This window comes from Nicotiana tabacum, chromosome 4 (genome assembly GCF_000715075.1).
Source record: "Nicotiana tabacum cultivar K326 chromosome 4, ASM71507v2, whole genome shotgun sequence".
In the NCBI taxonomy this organism is placed as follows: domain Eukaryota; kingdom Viridiplantae; phylum Streptophyta; class Magnoliopsida; order Solanales; family Solanaceae; genus Nicotiana; species Nicotiana tabacum.
Window position 1 is genome coordinate 44,152,919 of NC_134083.1, and position 27,768 is coordinate 44,180,686.

General features: G+C 35.7%; 4 protein-coding genes across 4 annotated transcripts; 2 read left to right on the plus strand and 2 right to left on the minus strand.

The window, feature by feature from the left end:
- The first annotated feature begins 4,146 nt into the window (after positions 1 to 4,146).
- On the plus strand, positions 4,147 to 8,997 carry LOC107814911 (uncharacterized). Its single transcript, XM_016640416.2, has 10 exons — positions 4,147 to 4,394; positions 4,863 to 4,885; positions 5,190 to 5,271; positions 5,365 to 5,574; positions 7,522 to 7,644; positions 7,747 to 7,804; positions 7,890 to 7,963; positions 8,254 to 8,342; positions 8,415 to 8,511; positions 8,675 to 8,997. Exons 1-9 carry the CDS (start codon positions 4,275 to 4,277, stop codon positions 8,482 to 8,484), a joined length of 849 nt encoding a protein of 282 aa, XP_016495902.1. The 5' UTR covers positions 4,147 to 4,274; the 3' UTR covers positions 8,485 to 8,511; positions 8,675 to 8,997.
- A 1,485-nt stretch (positions 8,998 to 10,482) lies between these two features.
- On the minus strand, positions 10,483 to 12,799 carry LOC107814909 (uncharacterized). Its single transcript, XM_016640415.2, has 2 exons — positions 11,847 to 12,799; positions 10,483 to 11,487 (listed from the first exon to the last, which is right to left on the minus strand). Exons 1-2 carry the CDS (start codon positions 12,671 to 12,673, stop codon positions 10,860 to 10,862), a joined length of 1,455 nt encoding a protein of 484 aa, XP_016495901.2. The 5' UTR covers positions 12,674 to 12,799; the 3' UTR covers positions 10,483 to 10,859.
- A 399-nt stretch (positions 12,800 to 13,198) lies between these two features.
- On the plus strand, positions 13,199 to 16,868 carry LOC107814907 (uncharacterized). The gene is made up of 9 exons (XM_075251757.1): positions 13,199 to 13,510; positions 13,612 to 13,687; positions 14,295 to 14,334; positions 15,131 to 15,189; positions 15,262 to 15,299; positions 15,468 to 15,531; positions 15,715 to 15,768; positions 16,309 to 16,410; positions 16,583 to 16,868. Exons 1-9 carry the CDS (start codon positions 13,335 to 13,337, stop codon positions 16,637 to 16,639), a joined length of 666 nt encoding a protein of 221 aa, XP_075107858.1. The 5' UTR covers positions 13,199 to 13,334; the 3' UTR covers positions 16,640 to 16,868.
- A 783-nt stretch (positions 16,869 to 17,651) lies between these two features.
- Positions 17,652 to 27,138, minus strand: LOC107814905 (ubiquitin-like modifier-activating enzyme 5). Its single transcript, XM_016640409.2, has 14 exons — positions 26,701 to 27,138; positions 24,505 to 24,573; positions 24,303 to 24,416; positions 23,648 to 23,776; positions 23,375 to 23,443; positions 22,283 to 22,435; positions 22,039 to 22,075; positions 21,370 to 21,452; positions 21,049 to 21,123; positions 20,601 to 20,675; positions 20,134 to 20,220; positions 19,927 to 20,042; positions 19,676 to 19,722; positions 17,652 to 18,044 (listed from the first exon to the last, which is right to left on the minus strand). Exons 1-14 carry the CDS (start codon positions 26,788 to 26,790, stop codon positions 17,908 to 17,910), a joined length of 1,281 nt encoding a protein of 426 aa, XP_016495895.2. The 5' UTR covers positions 26,791 to 27,138; the 3' UTR covers positions 17,652 to 17,907.
- Between the last annotated feature and the right edge of the window lie 630 nt (positions 27,139 to 27,768).

A 27,768-nucleotide genomic window follows, 5' to 3' on the forward strand; every position in this document is an offset into this window, starting at 1 on the left:
AAATTTTCTGATCTACTATCTAGTAAACATGAAATGGAATAAGTCCCCAGATGATTGTCAATGCAATTCCATACCCTCATATCCCAAATGATTGTAACTCCTCCCTAGTACCATTGGCCCTAAGCTCTACCCAGCTTGCCCATCTGCTACCCCAAATTTGTTTTGACAAAGCTTCAGTCTATTTGTCGATTTTTATTTCTTGAAGGCATAAAATATTCGGTTTCTATTTTCTGACGAGTGCTCTGGCGGTCGTCCTCTTCTCAATTTTGTTCAAACCCTTTATGTTCCAGCTAATAATTTTAACTTTTATCCGGAAAAAGATTGGTATTTCCTACCCCTTACCTTTTTTGCCCCATTACCATAGTTTACTGAGCACACTAACCTTTTAGCTTCTTTTTTCCCCTTCTTCCTTGATGTTTCTTTCCCTTTGCTGCACTTTGCCTTTTCAATTCTAGCTCTAGTTATCACCTTTGCTCCATCCTTAAAATCATATCCAACATTTCATTCTCAAACCTGCAAACATTACCCCCAATTGCTTTGCATGCCTTTCCCAGAACTAACTTGGTCCACTTAGATATTTCAATGACTGTAGGATTAGCCACTTGATCTTCCGAGTCATACCAAGGGAGAGCAAGATGATCGCTGAAAGAATGAGAGGATAATTCAGAATCGTCTCCAAAACTTGGAGATATATCCGTTATTGGCCTTGGAATGATTGACGAGTAAATTCCTAGCCCAGCTTCATCATCTGCTTCATCACCTAATTCTTCGCCTTGAACTGTTAGAGAAGAGGCTGCAATAACAATATCACGGTGGGATTCTGTTTGATTGGATGTAGAGATAATGAGAGAGTATTTATTTTAGGCCTTTAGCCCTCTAGTAGGAATTATTCCCCCTTATATTATTAATACGAATTGGTTTTGGGCATGAAGAGTAGTAAGTGTGGTCCAGTGGCTTTGTACCTGAAGGCTCAACTATTTCCTTCTCTTTTTGCTTTAAAGAATTTTCTAGTGGCTTTGACCTATTACCGGCTTTGAAAAATAAATTATTTCTCTGCGCAAGTAACTCAGCCACGTGATCCTTCACGTGCATGTCTATTAACGCTACTGTAATAGCTTTTTGCAGGTCCACTTCCACAACTTTTTGAATCTGAACTCCGACGACCTTTTTCTTGATGGGCTGCGTGTGTTCATCCGGCAAAATAAAAATTTCGTAAACCCGGTCCCCACAATCTATTTCAATAGTGCTTGAAATTTATATTAAAGAAGCTTTTATGAGATTTAAGCCTAGTATAGCTGAGTTTTGTCCCTCATTTCAACATCAACCCCCACACAAATTTCCAATTAAAAATGAAAGTACTTTCCGACCAGGCGTGTAGAGGAACCCCAAAAGCTCTAACCCATTTATGTTCTGAACTGTGCTTAGACAGATTTGCGCCGGCCACCGGCGACCACCATTTTAAGGATAATTTCCTTCCATTCCAGTACCATTCACCCTCTTTCACCCTTGTTGCCTCTTGCTGTGAGGGAAAATTGAAAAGAAATTGATTGTGGGCTAACAGAGTAACATTAATTCCAGCGGTTACTTCCCATCTTTTGGTGAACCATGCCCTTATCACTTCAGATCTCGGCGATGGACTGTATGGGTCATTGAAGTTGCCAACCAGACAGTTGGAAAGAAACTAAGATCCATTGGTACTTGCCTCACTATTAAACTTAATCAAGTTCCCCACCACCTCAGCTATATAAGAAGCTGGTTTCACCATTTTGGTTTTGTCGTTGCGATAATGTATGACCTTCCCGGAGTCACTATTTGAGAAGAAACTTTGCGTTGGCCTAGAAAACTTAAAATTCTACGAGCGAAATCCCTCCATCCAAAGCCGTATTCCTTTTCATGGATTATAACAGAGGATTTGTGGACCCTTAACGATGCCTCAATCCTAACAAATCGCCCATAGCTATTGAAGTTTTGATAAACCCTGTAGATATACCCTTGAATCTTCCGACCCCATCTCCTACATAAGTTCTCGTTTCCCAGAGAAACTTGTACCAGTTGTTCGCAAACTCACCAGAGATTTTCTTCATTAATTTTTAATCTGCATGTAAATTGCCGGTTACTTTCTATAATAAGGAACCATCTATTATTGTTTTCACTAATATCTACTATATTGAAAGACTTCTCTCCCGTGAGGAGAGGAGTTTTCTAGGCATTTTAGGGCCGATATTAGTTAGGGATGATACCGATGATGGCCATCAGAAAAGTGGAAAGAGAGGGGGAGAAAAAGTTTTCATAGTTCCCAAGAGAAAGAATTTCTACATTTATTTAGTTGTTTATGCATATTTATTGATTTTTTTTATCAATGTTATATAATGTATCAAAGACTAAATTCTCCTTATATTTGTTGTAGTTCGTTAACGATATTCATGACTTCATTCGATTAACTTTCTTTGAGCTAGTCGAGTTTAATCTCAAGCATTATTACTGAACTTTAATTATAGTGACAGTAAAATTAGATTTTTTTGGGATCATATTTTGATCCAAAAATTAGATTTAGTGTGCAATATACCAATTAATTATCTTTTTCACCACGAGATTCATACACATGGTGGCAGGTTGATAGTAGGTACATACAATTTAACAAAACAGAGCATAAAAGTATATAGTATCAAGTTGCTTATTAATTAGCCTCTGAAAATTAATGAATGACATCACCAATAATAATAAAATGTATCTCATGCCCCCATATATAACCTCCGGAATAAACCTTATATTTTTCATCAATGGCCGGCAAAAGGACAACTATCCCTGCCCCATTAATTATTTTTTGAAAATGTGTTTTTATAGGAAGGTATGGGGGTCGAGGATTAGGGTAGTAGAGTAGGTAGTCTAGAGTGTTCATAACAGTAGTATTAGCAAGCAGTCTAGCTTTCTGTTGGTAGTAGATTTTTATGCCTAAGCGTTGTTTTCTTTCATTGTTGGTCACCTTACTGTCTTATTATTTTTATTCTACTTTTATATGGCTTTTTGGTACTGTCCCTTCTTGTCCATATTTTTATTAATGCGGTGCTTATTCTTTCATGAGTCGAGGGTCTATTGAAAACAAGTTCTCTATCCTCACAAGGTAGGAGTAAGGTTTGCGTACACACTACCCTCCCCAGACCCCACGGTGTGGGATAATATTGGGTATGTTGTTATTGTTTGACCCGCCCCACCGTGCCCTATTAATACTTTGTCCTGCCCTGCCCTATTAAGATTTTGCCCTGCCCTGCCTAGGGGTGGGTATATTTCGGTCAGAACCGAAGAAACCGATCGAACTGAAAATATTTTTATTTCGGTTTTGGTTATTCAATTTTTCAGTTCGGTTGTCGGTTATTAATTTATTTGGTTCGGTTAACCAAAAAACCGAATTATTAGCAGACAGATTCTTTAAGTTATATATAGGCTAAGCCCGTGGATAATAATATATGCCTAATTTTGAAGTCTGTAAAAAATCCAATCCAAATAAATAACCCAATCGGCTATTCCTAATTTCATATTCCTTATGACTTTTAACTCTAACAAAACTTACAATTTTATTCTAACTTACCGAAATTTTGAAAGAAATCCAATAAATTCGTCAGTCCAATTATTACATAGAAAGAGTCCAATATGATAATGTTCAAACTGAAAACCGATTGAAATAAACCAAATTGAAATTAGAAAACCGAACTGAACCGAACTTATTTCAGTTCGATTTTGATTATTACTTTTACAAAACCGAAAGCCAAATAACTGAACGAAATTTCTTTAAACTGGACCGAACTGACCGAACGTCCACTCCTAGCCTGACCCATTAAGATTTTTTGTCAACCCCACCTCATTTGCCATCCTACATGCAACGGCTTTACTAATTCTACCTACAGTCACAAATAATCCGTTATCAAAGCAAATTGGAGCAAATACTTGCAAAATAGTACTTCAATATTAAATTAAAAGAACAAATATGTTGTACTTTGAAAAAAAGAAAGGTTTCCTCTTCTCTTTATTATTATTCACTCTCACGTGGGAAAAAAATAACAATAAAAATAAATATTAAAAAAACAAAATTAGGCTGGTAATAAATTCATATTTTTCAAGGGAAAAAAACCCGGAAAAGAAGCAAAATGAAGTAAGTAGTTGATAAAAATGTAAAAGTCAAGTCTCGTCTCACAAAAGAAAGAACGGGAGGAAGAACATATAGCTGCAAGCCGGCAACTCCCTGCGAATTTGGATATATATACATAGAGAGAAGGGGAATGGAGAATCTTCGCCAAAGACGAGCAAAGAATCCCTATTCTCTTCTTCTTTCTTTTGTATTGATCATTGCCGTCTCTTCATCCATATCCGCAACTTCACCTCTTTCTCACTCAGATCAGGTTTCTTCTCTTTTTCAACTACATATGTTTAACGGCTAACGAACAGTTTGCTTCTGTACTGGTAAAAGAAAGAATTATTTTTCAAAACATACTCTATATGATTATTCTGCCCTAGATCGAAGGGATAAATTTTTGTTCTTGATTTAATTTTGCTTTTTTTTTCTTCTTTTTGAATTCCCAGTTAAGTTAGGGTTTTAATGAAAAAGCTATGGAATTAGGTTTCATGTGCTTTTTCTTACATCTAATATTGCAATTCTTGAACTAAATTAACCTTTTGGTTTCACGGCTAGCTGATTTATAAGTAACGTTTTATTTGAATTGCTTGCAATCATCAGTGATAACCCATGTTATTTATTTGTGGGCTTGTGTGGATGTAACTGCATGTATTGGAAATTAAATTATGAACAAAAATCACTTTTTGGAGCTGGTATTTTCCTGGCTGACCACTTTTTATTTATTTGTGCATAGGGTACAGAGCAGCATGCATCAAGGTAATATTTTGTTTCTCTTTTATTGATTCTTATTCCGAAAAGGAGCCTCTTAAAAATACATTCAAAGATATTTCTCTGAAGCAGTTAAGTTTGTGTCATAGTAATTTATCAGAAAATAAAAAAGAAGTTGTTTCATGGTTAAATGTTCTTGTTTTTGCTCCTTTTCAGGCCTTATATTCTTTTTCAGCAAGATACTGTATGAGATAAATTCCGGATTTCAACTGTATTACTGAAATATATTTGAAAATTATTCCTTATTAGATGTGCACTAATCTAAATTACTATTGTTTTTTATGCTCTGAAGTCCTGAACAAGACAAACCACGCGTTCATGAAGTTCATTGCTCCCGAGATAGAAGCCGGGCTGCTTGGAAAGTTATTGAGGAGGTATCTGCAAAAGTACTTTGTATGGACTCAACTTAAAGCTGTTGCACATACAGGACTGAAAAATTGTTCTTTTATTCTTTGTGTGCGGTGCAGTACTTAATGCCCTTTGTGGAAAGAGAGAAGTATGAGCTCCCTAGGCAGTGTAGACTTCATCCAAGTAATGATATTTTCAGAGATCAGGAGGAACATAAGATCCATCTTGACGTGAATGAGTGGAAATGTGGATACTGCAGAAAAAGCTTTCGGGCTGAAAAATTTCTTGATCAGCATTTTGACAACAGGCATTCCAATCTTCTGGACGTTGTAAGCATCATATATTATTCGTGTTTGCGGTTAACTCCAAGTTTTCTTGCAATAGGCGTGAGAAAACCAGTCTTCATGCACTCTTCTGCAGTATAGCTATTCATGTGGACTGGTGGTTCATATGATCGTTATTATCTATATTATATAATTTTTTTTTGGATGAAGTAAGATTATATTTTTTTTGATAAGGTAAATTGTATTAATCAAAAGGGAGAAAAAACTCCCGCATACAAGAAGTATACAAAAAGTAGAGAATTTACATCAGAACATGACTCCCTACAAATGACGCCCAATCTTCTACACAAGTAGGGGCTACATGTGTGCACCAAAAAGCGATCAGAGATAAAAGACTATTCTTAAGATGTGAAAACGAAGACTCAATCCCCTCAAAAACTCTCCTATTTCTCTCTCCCCAGACTAACCACATGAGAGCTAACGGGGCGAACTTCCACGCCTTTTGCTTGCTTCTTCTACGGAAACCGGCCCAGCTATATAGAAGATGCATAGATACAAAAGTTGAGATGCATAAATAAAAGAAATCTAGCCCCTTTACGGTGTGTCAATCTAAGACAAGGGAACAAACAAAATCCAAAAATTGGTCACTACTAAGTACAGTAGCTATCTTAGACCAGCAAAAAAGATTGAGCAGGCATCTAGCCACTTTATATTCATCTTCTTCCACTTTGTTTTCTATTTATTTCAAAAGATATAATTTTCTAATCTAAGAGGCATATTTACCATTCTTTTCTTATTCCTTTTTCCTGTTTACTATTATAAAGCAAAGTTTTTTTTATCATTGATGCCATAATATATTGTTGGAGTTTAGTAAACAATTCATAGAATTAATCCTGAAAGATACAAAATTAATAGTAGAATACCTGATATTTTTTCCTTTAAATAATCTCTGTTTAGTTTGGTTCCTTATTACCTTTATGATTTTCTGAACCTTTAGTAGCTAAAGCACATAAAATTAGGTAACTCCAAGAAAGGTGGTAGTGAACTATAGCAACTCTTGTCACAAGTATTTGGAGGTTAATGACTTGTCTAAAACTTAACTTAGTGATGCTTAATAACCAAAAAATTATAAATCTTCTGGTTTCTTTTAAGAATCCTTACTCATCTGAATGCCCACTTAATTTATGTATTCATTCGGCATTGGAGAGTGTTTATTTTGGCTATTAGAGAGTGCAACTATCGGTGCTACATTAGTAGCAGTTAATATGTAGAATTCTAGATTTAGGTAGCACTATTTTGCACGGTATCAAGGTATGTGTGACTGCTGATTTTCTAGGTTGAGTCTAATTGAGTTATATGATTAAAAGTTATCAATTTAGCAGTGATAGGGTATCTCTAGCTTACTGCTGAGTTATATGCAAAAACAAAAATTTTAAATTAGCAGTGTTAGGGTATCTCTAGCTTACTGCTCTTTATATTGCACGGAAGCTGGGAGTTTGTGAGCTGCTGGTTGGGGGCCTCATCTGGGATCTGTTATAAATAGTGTAGCGCTAAGGGGATGGAGATGAATTTTCAAGAATAAAGTGATAAATTACAGTCCACAAAGGATTGTTTCTATTAGGAGCTATTTGGGGGGCTTTAAGGAAACCATCTGCGATCTGACCTTTCAGAAACTACTGACAACTTGAACCTACTTTTCCTAAAAACTTGTCCAAACAGGTATTTGGGTTTTACTAAGCTTCATTTCCCCCATTACAGAAATGGATTTCATCATAGCATTCAAAAACCAAATGTAAGTAGGCTGATTATTCTGTGGTCATTTAATTTCACAAGAATCATAATTTGGTCCAGGTCGGAGTATTCTATTACTTATCATGCGTTTACCATGCTTAGATTTTTGAATTAAATTAATCTTTTATAAGGTATGAAATAATCTTCTTTATAAAAAGAAAAGGTATGAAGTAATCTTAGCATATGATCTCAATGGCTCAGAGTCACAGCAAATGCCTGGCAGATGTATGTGGAGCTTTGCATTGTGACCTTGTGATGGAATTTAAATCCAAGAAGGCCAAGTGTAATCCTGCGGCAGCAGCAAAAAATCGTCATTTATGTGAGGTTACCTTCTGTACTTAAACTTGTATTTCAGTTGGGATTAATTTGCCAATTCCACTGATTTCTCTGTGATCATGTCCACTGTTTTCCCCTATTTCCATGCAGGGTCTTGCAGACAGCTGTTTTCCTGCTAATAAGAGTCCATCAGCTACTCGTCTTCATGGTAAGATTTCTCCATAGTGTTGGGACCTAAAGTAATTAACTAGTTGCTTCCCCTTGTGATGATCTTTTGGTCGATTTGATGGCAGAACTATTCTTGCGCCAATTTTGTGATGCTCACACTTGTGCGGGGGGAAGAAAACCCTTTTCTAGAGGAGGAAAGGTACAGTTTGATTACTGAAATGCCTTAATTATATGCCTTCTGTTAGATCAGAATAAGAGTTGTACATGGGATTATGGAATCTTTACCTTTTTGGGGTTCATGCACTTGTGTCTGTAGGAGTAGAAATGACCACAACATTCAGTTAAGGTTATAATTTCGTACAGTACTACTGAGATGTAAAACCTGTTTGGTAATTTTGCGAGGCGGTTGCATTACGTGTTCTAGGGGGCTTTTTCTATGCATTTTGTAATCGTATCATCTCTTATGCATGTGACATGTTATATTTGCAGAAGCATACAAATCGCTTCTACTTGGCAGCTTCAGTGTTGACATTGATGCTGCTCCCTCTATTTTACCTTATTGTCTATTTGTATCAAAGGTACTTCCTCCAACCGTTGCATCACCCAGTCTCCCTCAAAATTTGCATTGAAACAATTACTTCTTCATGCAGAGAAATGAAAAAGGGAACTCAAGAACTTAGACGCATAACAAAAGTTGGAAGGAAAGCAAAACCTTCTTAGCTGTGTACAGCGATGATACTTTTTTTGGTGAGTATATTTATCTATCTTGTTTACTTCATGTCAGAAAGAACTGATTCCTTTCTCGTAATGATACACCAGCTTATTACATGTATTTCATAGTAAACTGGAATATTTGCATCATGAAGGAATGGACTGGATTAACATTGTGCATTTTCTTGTCCTGCTGTAGACATCTCTTGGCAACGAATCATTTACTGTTGCTGGATGATCCGAGTTCTGATGTAGAAGACAATGCATATCCTCCGTCAGCATGGTATAATGCATCTTGGCATTTAAGTCTTGTCAGTCTGGATAAGCCAATATCATTGAAGCAGAAGCTAAACTCCTTACTCTCTGTTGTAGTACTTCTCACAGATCCATACAACAGTTTTCATGGGAAGACAATCGCAATCAGTTGTATCTTTATCAATTTTACATTGGGGGAACATGAAAGCTTCATGTTGTATGTTTCTTTGGGTAATCTAAAGTTTACTTTTGGGGTGTCTTGACCAACTTTAGTTGTTATGACTGGGAAGTGATAAGCTCGTGAAAGTGTGAGTTAGCAAATGGAAAGACAAGGTGGCCAATCGGTGATCCTTTTAATTTCTTTTCTTGTTTTCTGAAAGCAAACAGGAAGCTGCATTATTATCTTATACAGACAAGGGGATGAATCAAAGAAAGTTTTGTTTTAGGGGAGGGGTGGAAGAGTGCAGTAACGTTCCTAATTAGCGATGTGACAGCAATCAGCACAGCTATTAACCTTGCCAACGGTGCTAGCCTGTTAGATTAATCTGTAAAGGAAACTATCTCTTGTTGCGAGAGCAGATTGGCTTTGCAACGATGGATTCTTGTATTCTCGTTGAGACAACCTACGGTGGGTGTTGCTGAGGACAGCGGCAAAAGCAACAGTAAGCTAGAGATTATATAAGACTGGCAGTAAAAAGAAAGACAACCTGGAAGAAGTCATCTCTATGCCTCATTTTATGGAATAATGAAATAAGAGATCGATTCAAAAAAATGATAATGATATGGAAAACATTAAAAACCTTTATTATTTCATGTGTATTTCCGTTGTAAGGAGAGAATGTCACGTGCATTGATAGCAAGAAATGCGTAATAGACGACTATGGATGACTTGGTCTAAGTTAGATACACAATTCGTACATATTTTTGGACTCCAAGTCGATATTTATGAATGAAATCTTGACTTTTTTTTTTTTGATTAAACAGTGAGTGTCATATACCCAAGTTACAGTTACTGCTACTTTTGACGAAGAGTATGTTTGGCTAAGCTTATAAGCTGGTCAAACTAGCTTATAAATATTTTTTGGCTTATCTACGCGTTTGGTAAAGTTAAAAGTGCTTATAAGCCAAAAGCCATAAGCTGGTCATCCCTTAGCTTATTGATTTTTAGCTTATAAGCACTTTAAGTTTGACCAAAATTTTTACTATTTTATCTCTAAAATATTCCTTTTCAAAACAAAACTCCTGCATCGATACTCATTGCCTCACGTATTTTTTCAACCTAAAACCCACGTCTCTTCAAGTTTGCAATTCCCATTGACTACTTGAGGTAAGCAAATTCTCTATTCCTTTGCATATTTGTATCTATGTGATTTTGTATTAATCTTTGAACTGTATGTAATAAACGAAGACATATCAACTTTTTGGTGTATTGGTTTCAAAGTGTTGTGGTGATGAAGCCAGTGTTTCTCTTCAAATATATTATCCTATTTAGATTTATTTTTTTTATTGAGAAACTTTTGTCAATTTATTAATTATTATAATTTATGATTATATGTTTATCATAAAATACATTATATTTATCATAAAAATTATCTTATTTAATTACAGTTGTATTTAAAATGAAATGATAAATAGAATATTTTGTATTTGAATCAATCTAGAATCTAAAATTTAGAAAAAATTACGCCCTTATAAGTGTAAAAAATTCTAAGGTTATATAAGTCATTTTAACAGAAAAAGAGCTTATAAGCATTTTTTTTATTAAATACTGCAGCAGTTTATTATCAATTTCAACACTTGTACCCAAACACGTAACTGCTTATTTATTAAATCAATTTCAGCACCTAATGCTTATCAGCTACTTCAAATCAGCTAATCCAAACGGGCTCTAAATATGCTTGCTAACAAAACCTTCTGCTCTCTACCAATAATTATATGTTTCGTCCTGCAGTATATGTCATACGCGCCCGCCTTTGCTCTATTAAGGGTTCCACCAGTTCACATTTCTTGACAGATCTTAGACACCAACCATCTGATGGCATCCAAGTATTGACAGTCCTGCCTTTAACAGCCAGCACTGCTAAAAAGGCAGCTCAGAGCAATCTTCTCTGAATCATCAATGCTGAAATTTATGGAGTTAACACGTTGAACGCGAGGGATATTAACTCATTGGATAATAGGAAACCATCAGGGTCACTAAGCCTGATATATGCCAATACCTCATTAACCTTGTCCCCTTCAGATAACAAAGATCTGAATTCTTCTGCCTCGATTTTCCTCCTCTGCTCATCCAAACAGACAACATGCCCACTCTCAATATGAGGCTTATAGACCTTGCAAAGGGAGAGAACAGTTGAGCTTCCAAAAGCTTTACCAAATGATTTCAAATCCAACCCTCTAGCAGTTCTCAGAGACAGCATAACAACATCCGTCGCTATGTCTTGAGTGTCTACTTTACTGTCCTGGCAACAATTCACTAGTCCGTTCTCCAAATTTTGCACATAACCCATGTAATCTTTCAGCTTCCTTGGCCTTGAAAACCTTACCCCATTAAGATAACTGGCTGACCCCAGTCCAAAAGCATAAAAAGATTTGTTTATCCAGTATGTATAATTGTGCTTGCATTGATAACCACTTTTGCAGTAGCTACTTATCTCATAGTGCTCATAACCAGCATTTCTTAGCATTTCAGAGGCCATTTTGTAAAACTCAGCAGATTGATTATCAGAAGGCAGAGGGAACTCTCCAGCTGTATACCTGTGGGCACAACAATTTCAGTTCAAAAGTTGAACGTGTAAGTGACTCACTGTGAAGTTGCTTTTACTTGTACAGTTATACTAGTAAAAGATTTAATGATATTCTTCTCTATACTTGAACAATGTCAGAAGTGTCAGATTTACTGCTGAAATACATATTGGAGTACAACTTATAGAAAAAGTAGCAATAAAAAACAAATAATATTGGCTTTTATACAGTTAGCGGATAAGAGACTATCAAACATTCAATCAACTACGCTTCAATCCCAATACAATCTGAAAAATAGCTGAAAAGAGATACCGGAAAAAGATGTTCGCAAAGAAAATCCCAACTTTGCAAGAGAAGGTTGTATTACTTACAAAGATCCAAACTTTGTATCTTGTTCAACTTGTAAATCGTAAACTGAGAAATGTGTAGGCTTTGCTTGAATAGTGAGGCTCAAGCTTTGTTCCCACATATGTGGCTTCTGATGAGGAAGTGAAGATATAAGGTCCACACTCCAATTCTCAACACCACATGATCCAACAATGTCAATAGCCTCATGAATTTCCTGTACGCCATGAGCTCTCCCACAACTCTTAAGCAATTCCTCCTGGAATGCCTGAACTCCTAGAGAAACTCTATTAACACCCAACTTCATCAAATCGTTCAACTTTGCAGCATCAAATGTACCAGGGTCCATTTCTATTGAAATTTCAGCATCAGAACATACACCAAATTTAGAGTCCAATTTGTCCAGGACTAAAGATACTAATCTTGGTGGCACAAGTGAAGGTGTCCCTCCACCAAAAAAGACAGTTTCAAGAGGTGACTTGTGGTTGGAAGGTGTTGGGGTGGCTTTAATTTCTCTGCAGAGAAAATCAATGTAGTTAAGAATTCGCGGGTCGTCATCAGCTTGAGGTGAAGCTGAGCCGAGAGCGACGATAGGGAAGTCACAGTAGTGGCAGCGTTTTCGGCAGAATGGGAGGTGAACGTAAGCTGACGTTGGCTGTTGCAGGAATATATTTTCTATTGCGGCATTTTGTCGAACAGTTTGTGGGGTTTTTGATATTGCAGTGATAATTGTGCCTAAATAGTTGCGAGGTTTGGCCTTAGACGGAAAGACCGTGAATATAGGTGGGAACGTTGATCTCAGCATGTTTGGGAAGGCAAACATAAAGCCTCCAGCAAAATAAGCATTAATCATTTATTAGTAGGAAAAAAGGGGAATAAAAACAAAAGAAAACACAAGCTGATCACTAATTATGTGTAGCCAACAGAAATAGTTTTAAGTAAGCAAAAAAATAAATAAAAATATGTGCGTTATTTTCTTTTCTCATTTTAAATAGTTGCTACACCAAGAAGAGAAAAACATTGTGGTGAGGAATATTATTTTATTTCAGAAAAAGAAGGTTTTTTTTACTTCTCAAAAGTTAAGCTTTAATATAAAAATAGCAAAAAGGAAACATGACTAAAAACTTTAGAAAAGAAAAAAAAAACGATAAAATGTTGTTTCTTTCTTTTTGTTTTAAGTAACAATCTTATTTTCTTTGTGCATACCCGATAAAAATCTGACTTATAAAAATATGACTTCAGTTTACGTCAAACTAATAATTACATGGCATATATTTTTTACTGTTAATTTTATCACTTTACTATAGAAAATTAGCATTATTTTTCCATCATTTTTTTGTTTAAATATTACAGTAATTTCTTTATTCGGCTTTGGATTAGTAGGTACTATTTTGGCGCGAATAAGCATAATTATTATAAGCGTTCCCGCTACAATTTTGCTAATCTCAATTTTTGGCGGCTAAATTCCCTTACTCTTCGCTTCTACTGCAACGTTCCAATTTCCAGTCGCCGCCATGAATTCCAGAGAAGTAGCGCTGGTTTCAGCTGCCACAGTACTTGGTGCCTTTGCTTCTGCTATAACCATTCACCTTTTCTTCACTCCCAAAAAGCGTTCAATTACTGATTCAGACGGTTTCCACCAGAGGAAGTCATCTTCTCAGAACCCATTTGATCCTTCAAAACGCCAAGGGTTTGTCCATTTTTACTTTTATCGTATTTAAAGTTCGAAATTTATGTAATTTACTTTTATTTTCAGAAAAAAAGTAAAGAAAAATGGTTCTGTGAGTTTAGGTATTTGTCATGGGATGATTATTTTATGGCGATTGCATTTCTATCTGCTGAACGGTCCAAGGATCCCAACAGGCAGGTACTAGTCTAATTGTGAACCGATTATTTAGCTTTTTGTATGAATTCTAAGTCTTTTTGGAAGGGATAAGGAACATTATACGCCAAATGTTTGTTGAAAGTTGTGTCCTTGATGCTAAGTTGTGAGTCTAGAGTATTTATAGAAAATATTTCCGATCCTCATAATTAATAGGAAGAACTCAACTATATTCTCAAACATAATTGAAAATGCCAAGCAGTCTTCAAATGTTGCATAAATTGAAGTTTTCTTATCTGGAATGAAGGCTACTAAAATTTGTATGTCCTACTGAATTTATCTCTGTCTTCTAGACGGAACCAAAGTTGTGATTAGTAGTTCTTGCCCTTTTATCCTCAAACTAAAAGAGTTATCTAATCATGAGTGATGTCCGTGTTCCTTCCAACTGAATGAAGCTATTTATAGACAGTATCAAGTTAAGCTGTACTTGTTGGAATAACTCTTGTTCATGGTGCTCAAGTTAAATGCTCTGAGCTCTTTTGTATGTTTTCTTTCCCACATTTTACTGCTCTAGTGCTACTTCAAGGTTGACTTTCTCAACTCAGGTTTCACAAGCTCCGTTAAAACTAAACACTTTCTGGTTGTTTGGCAGGTTGGAGCATGTTTGGTGAGTCAAAATGGTGTAATACTAGGTAGGCTGTATTTGAAGGAATCACTTCTTTGTCTGTTGACAGCTGAAAATGTTCCGTATCATTTAAGTTTTATTTTTGCAATTTATTTTGCAAATTATATTTGATTAGGGAGAACTACATAATACTCCTATCAATTGATTGTCTTTTGGAGTAGCTGAAAGATAGATTAACTAGCTCATTTGGTTATGTGGATCAAAGGGCACATATTCAGTCACTTTGGACTTTGAGATTTTGCTATATTAACTTAAATATACTATAATATTCATTTCTGATCTCATAACCCTGATGATAGCATGGCCGTTCTACTTATTGCATCCTAGGATTTTCTTATTTAATATGAACAGAAAAAGATGAAAATGGAAAGGTGAATACTTCAGGAGTAGGGAGGTGAAAGCTACATTCACTAAACATAAGTGCGTTCTTAGAAATGGTGAACATTTGCAAGACACAAGTCTTCAGTTGCCTCTTGAAGTTGCTTTACTCTTCCTGCAGACTAAATATTATTTACTGTATGTTTTATCTCAACTTCATCACTTGAATTAGAATACATATGGCCACATTGTAACGCTGGGGAGTATATTGGTGAATTATATAAGACCCACATAGGAATTTTGATATTGGAAGTTCATCTTTATTCTCTGGTTTGTTATCTTTCTCCATATGGCTTGTGTTTCCATCCTACTTGAATGTTTGATTAGGCTAATTGCATCACTTATAGAATATGCACATTCAAGCAACATATTTACTGCCAATAGGTTATTAAATTCCATCTAATTTATGCTCTGCTTTTAGCCAGGCATTGGATACAATGGGTTCCCACGTGGCTGTTCAGATGATAAGCTTCCCTGGGCAAAGGTTGGTACTGTTTGCTGAGAAATGTTCTTTGTTATCGTCAGCGTTATTCTAACTCATTCGCTACCATTTCAGAAATCTAGAAATGGAAATCCGTTGGAGACAAAGTATCCGTAAGTTATATTCTTCTCCAAAACATTTATATATGCAATTTTGTCTGTAAGCTACATAATGCCCTTTTTAAATGTGTAATTACCAATAACTATCTTAATTCAAGAAACAAGTTTTTCTCAATCTACATTTGATGACTCTACCTCATTCAAGCTTTCCGATTATCGCAGTTATGTTTGTCATGCTGAAGTTAATGCCATCTTGAATACAAATCATGCATCTGCTGCTGGACAGGTTAGCTTGAGTCATGACCTGTGAACGATATCTACTGTCCTGACACCACTACTGCCCCCCCCCCCCTCTCTCTCTCTCTCTAGACGGCTTCTTTTCTTTTCTTTTCAATTCTATTGGAAATTATTTTATCTCCTGCAACTTGCGCAGTATTAACTCACAGAATGTCTTATCCGTATTATGCAGAGGCTCTATGTCACAATGTTTCCTTGCAATGAATGCGCGAAGATTATCATTCAGGTGAATTAAGCGTGGTTCTTTATGACTTCAACATAACTATAGCACCCCCAGCAACATCTTCTACTATGTTGATAAAATGGAAATTTGCCTCCATCATTGGAAGTTTAAGCTTTTTCTGGATGTTCATTTCATAAATTTTGATAGAACATGCTCTTGCAAAGATTATGCGAGGGCAAAACAAATTGCTAGGTTTCCATTTAGGGGAGGCTATTGAATGATTTGTTAAAGAATTTGCATATCACTTGCAAGGAAAACTGGGGGCGTCAGGATTTCACATATTTTACCTTGCAAATGGATATAAATACAGACTTTACGTAGGCGCATTTTGTCTCTTTTTCAAGATACAAAGAGTAGTTATAAAAGGATTAATAAGGATTGCAATGTAAAAAAATAGCTATAACAAGAATCTTTTCGTATTTTCTGATATTGACTTCTGTGCACCGGAACTAGGATGTTTAATTAATTATGCATTTCTGCTTCTTGCACCTTCCCTTTTTGGCTTTCCAGTAATTTATACTTCACAAATGTCTGTATTTCCAGTCTGGTGTTTCAGAGGTCATTTATTTTGTGGAGAAGAGGTTGGACGGTTCTGACGTGGCGTATATTGCTTCCCACAAACTTTTGTCAATGGCAGGCATAAAAGTAAGTCATTTTATTAGTGTCAATTTCTGAGAAATGTTCTCTTTCCTCAACAGGCAACACCTCCCCTACGGGAAAAAGATTTCTTTGCATGATTTATAATCTTTGGTAAAAAAGGGAGGCACCGTTTATTAGCTATTTTGATTTGTGAGCTTCTTCAAACCTTGATTTATAGGTAAGGAGGCATCAACCACAAATGAAAGAGATCTCGATCAAGTTTGAAGAGCTATAGACGGTCCTGATGTGTCTATGCAGCTCTTTCTCTCTTGATTAAATGATCGACTGGATTGATTGCATCTTAGTTAATGCTGCTAAGATGGCTGAGGATTCTCAACTTACCATGTAGGGTGTTCAACTCTTGAGATGTGTGCCAATGTTTGAACTGCTGCGTTGAAGCTCAAACTTCTTACTATTCCCTAAAGCACCTTCACTCGTTGTTCTAAAGAAGCTGAGTTAACTTACCATTAAGCAGTTTTATAGGTCCCAAGTGAACTCTCTTTATGCAGAGAATAAGTATTGTAATACTTCCATCTGTATCCATCTTTTAACTAGTTTAAAACAGAAAATATGCTTATGTAGAAATCCACTTGTAAACAGATTCTCCGATGTCTATGGATTGGGGCATTAATTCCTTGCTAAGCCTATAACAAATAGGGAATCGGCCTTCATTTGGTAAAACCTGGAGTCGAGGGGCACTTTTCAACTTATTCAATTAACAAAAGAAAGAATACTTCAACATTGTTTAAGTTGTCCTCATTAATATAACACCTTTAGAGGTCCAAAATTGGTAGAAACCAGATGGTGCCAACATTTGATTAGCCTTTTCGTAATACAACAATAAACCCATCTCTGTCAGTAAGTTGTATAAGACTAGTTCATTGTCTTTTACGCGTCTTCAACCCCGCCGTATGGGACAACTATCCCTTCATTTAGACAGTGAGCATTAAGAGTATTAAAAATTGCCTCCAAATCCCATAACTATCAAACTAAGTGGCAGGACGGCTCAATGAAATTGGAGGCCTAAAGTCAAAACTTAATAAGATATGAGGAAATAACATTAGTGACGTGACAATGGTTGGATAACCAAGAAAAAATTGTATGATCTTAACAAATTTTCTTTCAAATTTTTAAGTTTTCTTTTAAGTATTTCGCAGTATAACATTGTCTAATATTTTAATATTTTGTGTTAAATTATTCAAATATTCATATCTTACTAATAAAATATTTGATAACTAAAACCAATGTAGTGTATTGAAACAAAATGTTAATGTTTTGTTAACTTAAAAAATTCTTACTAATATAAATAATTACAACCAATAGAAAAAGTTTTGGGGGCACTTTGACTCTTGAGGGCTTAAAGCAGAAATTTTAGTAGCGTTAACCCAGAGCCACCCCTGCTAAGTGATCTCTGAAGCAAGTAAATTCTACATGAGTATCATGCAATAGAGCAAGTTTTCCTTTTCTCTTCAGCAAGAGTCTCTCTCCTTGTATTTCAGTAATCTAATCAGCGTTAAGGGCCTCAAGTTGTCTTCTGAGTTCTTCAAGGTCATCCGCAGGACCATCAGTCTCTGTAATAGCTGGTTTTGGGTATTCATCAGCTACTGGCAGTTCATGAACAATACCTTCAGCAAGGACACCTACAAAAAAAAAAAAATAATACATTCAGGTTAAAGTATAAATACCAAGTATGATATTTTCAGATTATTTCAACCATTAGTTCTTTCTCTTTACATTTTAAGTTGTAACCTTAAATACGATGCATCACGTATAATTGTAGGAAGAAACTGTAGCAATGATATCTGGAATATTTCCTTCCTCTAGTTGTCGTAACATAATTCCATGAACTAGTGATCAATTCCAGTTACTTGTTTAAATGTAAAGTGACCTCCTAAAATCCATTCTCTATTGTGTAAAGAATTGTTCTAAGTTTATTACTCAAAAGCCAGAGCATTACACATATGAACAGTGATGTTTGACTTCCATCTGTATAAACTAGAGACCTACCCTAAAAAGCTACACACAAGAAAGAGAGATTTTCCTAGTATATCTGGCAGCATTGTCGCACAAAAATTCTATGCACTTTTCGAATGTCTATATACAACAGATAGACAGTCCAATTTCAGCAGATGCAGAATTTGGTGGCACACATTATGTAGTGAATTCACATAAAAAAGGGCAATCTATTCAGCAAAACTTTATTAAGTTTACTCTAAAGCTACACAAGGCCCCTCTTACAGTATGTACGACTGTACTCATCTTTCCATGTGGCTGATATTGGACTCTAGAGAAAAAAAAGATAGGCGCACTTCCAAGATAAAATAATGTTCTAGACTAAGTATGTGTTGTGATTATATATATAAAGTAAGATATATTTGATAAGGTAAGATTTTACTAATATGTAGTATCAAGAAATACTGCAGAAGAGAAAAACAACACAGCAGTATCAATGCATCTTACTATATTAATGCAGCATACTTGCAGTTTAAGGCAGTTGGCATGCCTATCCTAATCAATAGCAGAAGTCCCAGTGTTATCAAAGGCGAAAAGCGCAAAAAAGCTGTAAGGTCCGTTGGGGCTTTAAGCGCAAAGTGCAAATAAAGCGTGGGCTTTAATGAACAAAGGCGCAACTAGAGAAAAAGTAAAAATATGTATATGTAGTCCAAGACTAATAGTTATAAGCATGAATAACAAGTATATGGACAAAGAAATTGAAAAATATTACGATAAGGTGAAATACCAAATGTTTAATGTCGCATTTTCAGGATTACACTCATTGTCAAGGAAAAATATGCCTTAGAGCCTTGATGCGACACTAAAGCGCCCACAAAGCGAAGCGAAGCGCTCAACATGTTTTAAGCCTCGCTTCAGGGCTTAAGCGCGCTTTAAGCGTGCCTTTGACAACACTGAGCAGAACAAACTGTATTTTCCGTTTCCCCCATTATCCTTTCAACTTCCATTCTCCTGTCTTAGCTCTTTTACCTTTGAAGTTTGAACTTACCAAATTTCGTGTTATTTCATTCTTAAGCTTGATGCTTCTCAGTCTTAGTCTTAGCATTTCAGATGCCTAATAGGAAAACTATGGATTTGACAAAGTAAAGGTTAGTCACAACATCTTTGGCTAAAGAAACTTTTGTACTTTGAGCAATATGGGCTTCATTTTTGAGTTATGAATTATGATCCATAGAAAAATTTTGAGTTAGCAGATAGCGAATGCACAGGTAAATTGAGGCTACAAAAGCAAAATATGTTTATAAGTGTGGACAAATACCTGAATGTCTACTGACAGCACCATCCACCTCATTGTCATCAAGAACGCTGAAAGATCATAAGATAGCAGCAAACAATCAGTTGAACAACAGTAAGATCAACAATAGTTATTAGAACCCATCGCTCACATTAGACTCAACAAAGCTGTCCCAAGTGTTTTTACCAATATGAGGTATGTTAGGAAGTAGTTGTCTTTAAGCTTACCTCGTGGTTTTTCTTTCTTTCTAAATTTGCATTAGTATCGAAACTTACCTTATGTTCCATTCATTATCTGCATGAACGGGGTATTCTGGTGCTGATAACGCTTCCTTGTCTGCCTTTGCTTTAGCAGCAGCATCCCGGGTAGGTTTTGCAAGAATGTATTCCTTCTGCAGAGTAGTAGAAGACAACAAAATGTCAAACTTCAATTGAATATCAAAAACAGATGCCTCCTCGTTTGTATGACCATGGCCATTATACCTGTCGTTCCAAACAAGCAGCATTTGAACACTGTGTGTTCGGCTTCATCTCCATTGTTGGAAAATAATCTTTGAGGGCATTGTACCCCTATAACAAGCAACAAGAAAGAAATCAAAAGATCAAAACTGTTAAGCTGCACTTAATTTCTTTCTACACCTTGTCCTCCTTCTAGAGGAGGCAAGTTTACTCCTTTGCCAATTTGAGAGACTGGAACTAAGAACTCGAGTATATACTTGTCTGCGGTATCCTCTGAATATATGATCGGTTATTTGTTAAGAAAGGATGTACAGAAAGAGGGGATGATCGAGAAAGTCCTTATTTCAAAGGCTTGAAAGAACTCAAGACAACATTTTGACTAAAAATATCCAAGAAAGAACTTAAGTGTGATTAATGTTCTCCCACATTTATCGTGCAGCCTTAGAGGGAGAGAAAGGAGAAGGAGGGGGGGGGGGGATTGCAAGCTTTACCAGATACGGTGACACCTGTCCGAACTTCAACAAGTATTTCAATGTGTTTTGAACTAAAAGTCCAGCAACAACTCCCTATCAAAGAAAGTCTGAGTGTTAATTACCGAATCATGTAACGAATTTATAATACATCTTCAACCAGAGCAATAAACAGGACTCTAGCAGTGTTGCTGTAAAAAAAGTAAATATTCAAAAGTGAGTGGGAGCATACACATGAGAAAAGCCGGCAAATTAACAGCAAATAGGGCTATAAGGAGAAAGAGAACAATTTAAAGATGAAACAGACATCAACCACAACTTCCACTGTTTCTTTCTTTTTCTAATTGCCTTCCATTTAAAACCGTCTTTTCACTTGTCGATCTTCAGGCAGAGAAATTAGAACTTGTCATGCATAAAATTAAGAGAGAAAAGGAACAACGAAAAATTGGGGGATGAAAGTTTTTCATACCATTGTAGTAGGTAGCGAGGCAGCACAAACCCCTTCACGCTTTAGGGTCCGTTCATCGATTCCAGATGCTACGACCTAAAAGCACAAGCATTCCATTACAACAATTTACTTGGTTTACTTGCAAGCAACATTAGTTGGAGTACATACAGAAAACTGAAATTTAGCAGAACAAAGTCATTTTCAGCTATAAGACAGCATTTTTAACTTTTAAGCCTCAGACTTAAGCTTAAGATTGTTACACAAATCAAGAGCCTCACTCCAAGTAAAGAATAGTGATCCTTAATTGAAGTCATTAGGGAAAACTTCAATAACTAAACATACCAGCGGAGGCACACATGCAAAGCAGGCACTTTCACCAGGAATCAGCAATTGTATGTGACCTGAGACAGCATCTTCAGATACACCTGTCACAAAGTTTCACATGAATTCTAAATTATCCAAAATATATTTCCCTATCATTTGACAAAAAAATTTGGTTTGCTACATGAAAATAAAAAGTTGCACATGAATTCCTTTAGTGGAATCCATACAAGAAAATTATGCAGATGACATCCAGATTCTTACAAATACAGATATGCATGCCATTGTAATAGAAGCTTGTAGTATTATAAAGTCGGAACACATTTGTCGTGTGTTGATATAACTAACTATTTTTCAGCATTTTATGATATAAAGAGGCGATAGAAATTCAAATTTATTTGGCTAAAAGTTGCAGGGATACATTAAGAAAAGAAGCAAGGGAGAAAGATCGGTCTCCTCTTCCACTAAATTAAATGAGCTAAGTTTGTGCATTACCAAAGTTTAGTTTTTCACCAGTTCATTTACAGTTTCTTATACAGTGAGTATTTTAACACTGGAAAGTTTTCAAAGTATCTCTTCTATAAGAAGGCTATCTTATAGCTAAAAATGGGTAGTGCTTGGCTACATAGAAGAGCTTAGTGACACATATGAAAGAAAGAAAAAAAAGAATATGAGATTTCTGTCACTTACCAGATTCCATCCATGTCTGGTTTAATTCATTGCAGGCCTGCATTACGATGAAGCACTTAGCAGGTAAATTTACCAAATAATGTATAAGCTAATGCCTAATAGCTAGTAAACTTGTTCTTATACAGATGAAAGAAGTTCTTGCAAAAAGAACCTATTTCAAAATACTTTCAAACAGAGGATATAAGAGGACACCAAACCACACTAGCTATTAATTAAATTTTAGGTAGCAGATATTTGCTCATACCTGATTTACTACCATTCTTGCTTCATAATTATCTACACAGCTCAAAACGAGGTCAACCCCACTGCCACTCTTAGTTGGGCGGAATGACTTATTTGTAAGACTTGACATAAATGTGTCAAAACCTTCCACTGTTGTGATATTCAACGTGTAGCTCTAAAAAAAGCCAGTTAAAATAAGAATAAGGATTCTACGGAGAATATAAAGATAAGAATTAAAGGATGCAGGAACATATTATTGAGTAAAACTGTAAAACTACATCAATAAAGAAATGTCACAAGCAACCCACTCTACCTTAATAATTTAACAGTTCAAACAGGACAAACTTTCAAAAAACTTTTGGGACGGGCATCTACATTCACGCAGTATGTAAAAGGAGAAACAACGCCAAATCTTCAACTGGAAGGAACATAGGCCGGTAAGACATGCACTTGACATGGCCCAGAGAGGGAAAAAGAAAGGAAGGGACCTAAAACTTAGAAGTACGACTTGTTAACTTCTTTCAATGCTTCAAATTTTAGATGCAGGATGGGTTCATCTTTTAATCCATAAATCTGAATCAATTATTTTCTAGCACAGTCCATTGAAGAAAAGCTTATATACATCCAGGTTCCAGGGACAAGTTCAGAAACATGAAGAAGTCAATACCACACTCACGACCTAAGCATTGTGAAATGATCACACTCCCAACCTATTTATACACTTAGCAGACCAACAAGAGGCATTACTGTCAACTGACATAAAATAGAACTGATGCTTAAACTAATAGATAAATAGGAAAAAAAATATTGAAAGGGAGTTGGATACGAGACAGAATTCTAAGCACCCTAGTTTCTTTGGACCTCACCTCAAATGAAGGAAAAATTACTTCAAAACAGGGCAGAACATTTAAGAGTAATTGTCGAGGTTCTACACTAATTTAACAGTTAATTATCACAAAAAGAGCACTTTTTTTTCCAATCATATTTTAAAGAATGGAGTGGAAAGAAGAAACAATTACTATAAATTTATTTAATTTCTGATTATGGTGAAAAAGCACCCAATTAAATTTCCTTTATGACAAAGCCCTTAGTAGCAAAGTGCAAACAATCCTACCTCAAGCACAACATCAGGATTTATCTCTGAAAGAGTTTGTACAGCAGCATCTGTCTTTGTCATACCAACCTGAAAGTGACATTAGAATTGTATGATAAAATGTCAGAGGGTTGTTCCTTATAGCTGAAACAAGGGATACTGGCTTATTATGTTAGGAAAATGTAAAAAATCTTTGGCACAACAAAACATTCTACTAACATAGAAATGTTATCCCCATTAGCTACTAAATATGTACACAAGGGGAAAAGGAATGAGAATATTTTCTAGAAACACCTGCTCTGGGCGAAAAAATAGCCTATTCATATTAGCTAACTCCACTTTGTCATAATCATACAACAAAAGACGACCTATGCCACACCTTGTCAGCATCTCAGCAGCAACACTGCCAACACCACCTATGCCCTGTCATGAAGAAATTGCAAAATATGAGCATTTAAATATTCAAGACTAGCACATGCATTCTACACGAGTCTAAAGTAAAACATTGAAGACTCAAATACATATTGAAAAAGTTCAGTCTAAATAATTATTCTGACAGCTTAATCGACATACTAAAGATTTTGCAGTTCCTAAGCCCTTTTAGGCACCAACATATGGACCGGTAAAAAACCCCACAGATAGCTTAAGAAAGTCCAGAAGCTTAATACTCAGATTGGCGTCACTATAGCAGATGTATGATGAAATTAAAGACGATCTTTTTATAAGTAAAAAAAGACGCTATCTTAAGTGTAAACTGTAAAGTACAAAAATCATGACATATCATTTTACATCTTAGACCTTGACTGGAAACACTAAGCAAGATGAATCTCACGTTCATAGCATAGCCAGAAGTCAGGACACATGCAGAACAATATTGGAACGTAAAAATGCAGTTTTATAACAAAACAAATACACAATTTAACACAATGAAAGGAGATAAAGTACAGACAACTATGGCAACTGAGAATTCTCGTATCCTTTCATAATTCTCCACAATACCCATCCTTTGAAGTGCCATAAGCCTGCTATATGGATTGCTGTCAACAACCTCAGCACTCATGTCCTGCCACCATCACAATCATATAATTATTTGACTAAAGTTCTTACTTAATTCCGATGACAATATGGCATGAAGGACCATGTACACTAACCTTGACTTTTGACCGGCGAGTAGGTCCTGAATTCTCAAGGATAGCGATGTTTTCAGCATGCAAATGCATCTAGAAATAGGACCAAAGAGAGAATAGTATATATCAAAATCTCATGACTGGACATAAGAAAAAAAGATTGAAGGTTAATGACATTTAAAAGATATGGTGAATAGTTGATACTTTTAATCTACAGTAAATTTTTAAAGTTTCATTGTTGGCGAAGTAAGACAAAATGGATCTGAAAGACCAATATCCTGCCCAATTATATTTCTTCTTTAAATAACAATGTTCAATTTTGAGGATATCCAAAGGGCAAATATTTGCATTTCACATTAAGCCTATGAAGTAAACCTGGAGAACTCCTATATAACATAAGACATAAACCAAAGCCACATTTTCCTTTGGAATAAGTGATGTGTGGCCAAAATGCTATATTTTTTGTACATTACTCGCCTTACATGTTAGTTTAGTGGTTAATTGTGCGACGTTTTGAGCTAAAATATGTTGTTTTATGTGTAGGAGCATCGGAAGACAAAGACAAATGAAAGTTGCACAAAAAGAGGACAAAAATACAAGCGAAGAGCACAAAAGCATCACGTACTCAAACCGTGCTACAGACCAAGTAAAGCCAGCTCTATAGCCTGCCTTACCGTGCTACAGACCAAGTAAAGCCAAGCTCTATAGCCTGCCTTACCGTGCTACAGACCAAGTAAAGCCAACTCTGTAGCCAGGCTGACCGCGCTATAAGCCTGACCTCGCGAGGTCTATAGCCCGGTAATCCAAAGTGCATGAATTAAAAAACTCTGACCCGGATTTGGACTCAAGGACTTCAACCCTAGCCTATAAATACTCCCTAAACATGTCTGGGGGGGGGGCATTTTTTAGAGTAGATTCGACCTAAAAAGGAGGACGTTTTTGAGAGGGGATTCGACCTAAGGAGGCAAGAACACATTAGGAGCAAGGCGGAGAATTCTCCTACGAGTTTTTCACTTCCTTCTTCCTATTTTCATTATTGGTTATGAATTCTAGTATTGTAGTTTTGCATACTATTATGAATAGCTAATTTGTTATCTAGGGTTTTGATGGAACCTTTTGTAGGATGAAGTCTTATTAAGTTTTTATATAATTGAGCCATTGGATTTCTCTACTTGTTCAACTACGTGTTTATCGTTGTTGATTGAATGGCCGTCAATTGACTGTGCCTATTTAGTATGTATTATGATACATATTTAGGTAGTTGTTGAACGACATCACTCTTAACATATGCGAGGAATCAATACGGAGGGTTTAAAGGTGGGATTAGGAATAACGAAACCTTAGTGCGATCTTAGTGAGCGGTGAATTAGTGCCAACTAGCGTAGTTCGGAAGAATATGTCTAGTAAAATTGTGGTAGTTACTCGGAAGAGAATTACGACACCGAAGTACTCACGATCGGTAGAGAATACTTAGGCGAAATTATAGAAGGCGTAGCGGGGAGGATTCCAACAATTGGGGAAATCATAACTCTAGACCTCCTTAATCTTGTCTCCTTAATTATAATTTTACTGCTTTTAGTATTTGTTAATTAATTAGTTTAAAATAAAAATTATAATTTTTATAACTTAGGAATTGTTTGAGCTTGTTTCTTAGTGATATTGAACAATTATGCTAAACCTTAATTCTCGGTGGGATTCGACTCCGGACTTATAAACCGGATTATATTTGCAACAACCGCTAGACCCCTTAGGAGGCATAGTTGGGCGTGATCAATAAGATATAGAGAAGGCTAGAACTTGAATGCATTTATAAATTTTTTTGATACAAAATTGCGGTTCTGCATTCTAGGAGGATGAAACTGCAATGTTTAATGCAGGAATTTGGTGACAAATCTGAAACACAGCTAAACATTACAATTGCATGTAATTCTGATAAACCGCCAATTTAATGCATCAAAAGAATAACTGAACGAGTCAGAGTTGACCTAGACAACTATGCAAAATCTAAACTATGAATGTTAACAGTAGATCCAGATGATTTGACCTAACATTGGTGTTTAAGCATTGACTATTGAAGAATTTGTGGCGCCGTGGAACTGAGGCTATTTAGATGGTTAAAAAAAAAACTTAAACGCTTAATTAACTGATCATAGACGCAGATTTCATGTATAGGAGAATGTTTGTTCTCAAAAGGGAATGTACATGGATATGTGAAAGTACCTTGTCGATTAGAGCAAGATGGGAAGGATCTGAGAGCGATTTCTTAAGAGATTGGAGATCATTCAACAATTCTTTGAGCTCCACCTCCATGATTTTCACCGATTTGACGAGTAGCGTTTGCTGTTTTTGTAAGCGAATCTGTGAATATTATTGTAATCTTAATCAAATTTAGCCGTAACTGCTAAACCTGCTCAACGACAATAGCTACTGTCAGTCCTCACGGTTACGGATGTCACGTCATATATATCCCAACCCAATTCCATCATATCGAATTTCCTATCTTTCTTCGGAAAGAAAATCAAAGCTTTTCTGTTTATTTATTTCCTCTTAACTTTTAAAAGAAAAGAATAATTACACATTCCTCCATTTATGTTTTGACTTGTTACACATACTCTAACTTCAGTTTCAGATATACACAAAGCTCTACTTTCATTATTTATATTAAACGGAAAGGGTCAGAAGGCAGAACTGCCCCGTATTAGAATTGGAACAAAAATGCCCTCCGTCCACCTATTTGAATAAAAATACCCCTATCGTTATTTTTTTAGCTCAACATTACCCTTATTACTAACAGAAAATTCTGAAAAAAAAAAGAAAATTTAATTAATATCCATGTGTCATCGTCCCATTGGCCTAACGTAAATCCTAAACCAAATTATAATTAAACTCACCCGTAACCCACCCGATTATTGACCTGCCCCAATTTTAAAACATAACTCTTTCTTTCTTTCTCTATCTCTCACCTCTGCCTCTTCGCCATATCGTTTTAGTGAGTATTTTGCTACAAGTGTATGTCTACGATTATTCATGAGGCAAACTCAAGATTGAGATCTCTATTAGAATAATTTTTATTGAAGATGGAAGAAATTGTCATATTCTTCTTAATGCAAAAAGTTTAAATTCTTTTTGTTGATGTACCGGGTATTCTTTATTGTATAATTTTTTTATTTGAAATTTCTGAAGGTTTTCTTAACTATTTTTTGTCATTCCTTTGTGAAAATTTGAGGATTTTTTCGATTTTTTTTACTGTTTATGTAATGTGTATTTTTATTTTTAATTTATTTCTCT

Bases quoted from the DNA above. Each gene is read 5' to 3' on its own strand.
- LOC107814911 (XM_016640416.2), top strand. From the start codon at position 4,275: ATGGAGAATCTTCGCCAAAGACGAGCAAAGAATCCCTATTCTCTTCTT. The intron at 4,886-5,189 runs GTAATATTTTGT...TATGCTCTGAAG, and splicing joins ACAGAGCAGCATGCATCAAG to TCCTGAACAAGACAAACCAC. The intron at 7,805-7,889 runs GTAAGATTTCTC...ATTTGATGGCAG, and splicing joins ATCAGCTACTCGTCTTCATG to AACTATTCTTGCGCCAATTT.
- LOC107814909 (XM_016640415.2), bottom strand. From the start codon at position 12,673: ATGATTAATGCTTATTTTGCTGGAGGCTTTATGTTTGCCTTCCCAAAC. The intron at 11,488-11,846 runs GTAAGTAATACA...TTGTGCCCACAG, and splicing joins GATACAAAGTTTGGATCTTT to GTATACAGCTGGAGAGTTCC.
- LOC107814907 (XM_075251757.1), top strand. From the start codon at position 13,335: ATGAATTCCAGAGAAGTAGCGCTGGTTTCAGCTGCCACAGTACTTGGT. The intron at 13,511-13,611 runs GTTTGTCCATTT...CTGTGAGTTTAG, and splicing joins GATCCTTCAAAACGCCAAGG to GTATTTGTCATGGGATGATT. The intron at 15,190-15,261 runs GTTGGTACTGTT...CTACCATTTCAG, and splicing joins ATAAGCTTCCCTGGGCAAAG to AAATCTAGAAATGGAAATCC.
- LOC107814905 (XM_016640409.2), bottom strand. From the start codon at position 26,790: ATGGAGGTGGAGCTCAAAGAATTGTTGAATGATCTCCAATCTCTTAAG. The intron at 22,436-23,374 runs GTAGGATTGTTT...GGCTTTTTTTAG, and splicing joins ATCCTGATGTTGTGCTTGAG to AGCTACACGTTGAATATCAC. The intron at 19,723-19,926 runs GTAAGTTTCGAT...ATGATCTTTCAG, and splicing joins GATAATGAATGGAACATAAG to CGTTCTTGATGACAATGAGG.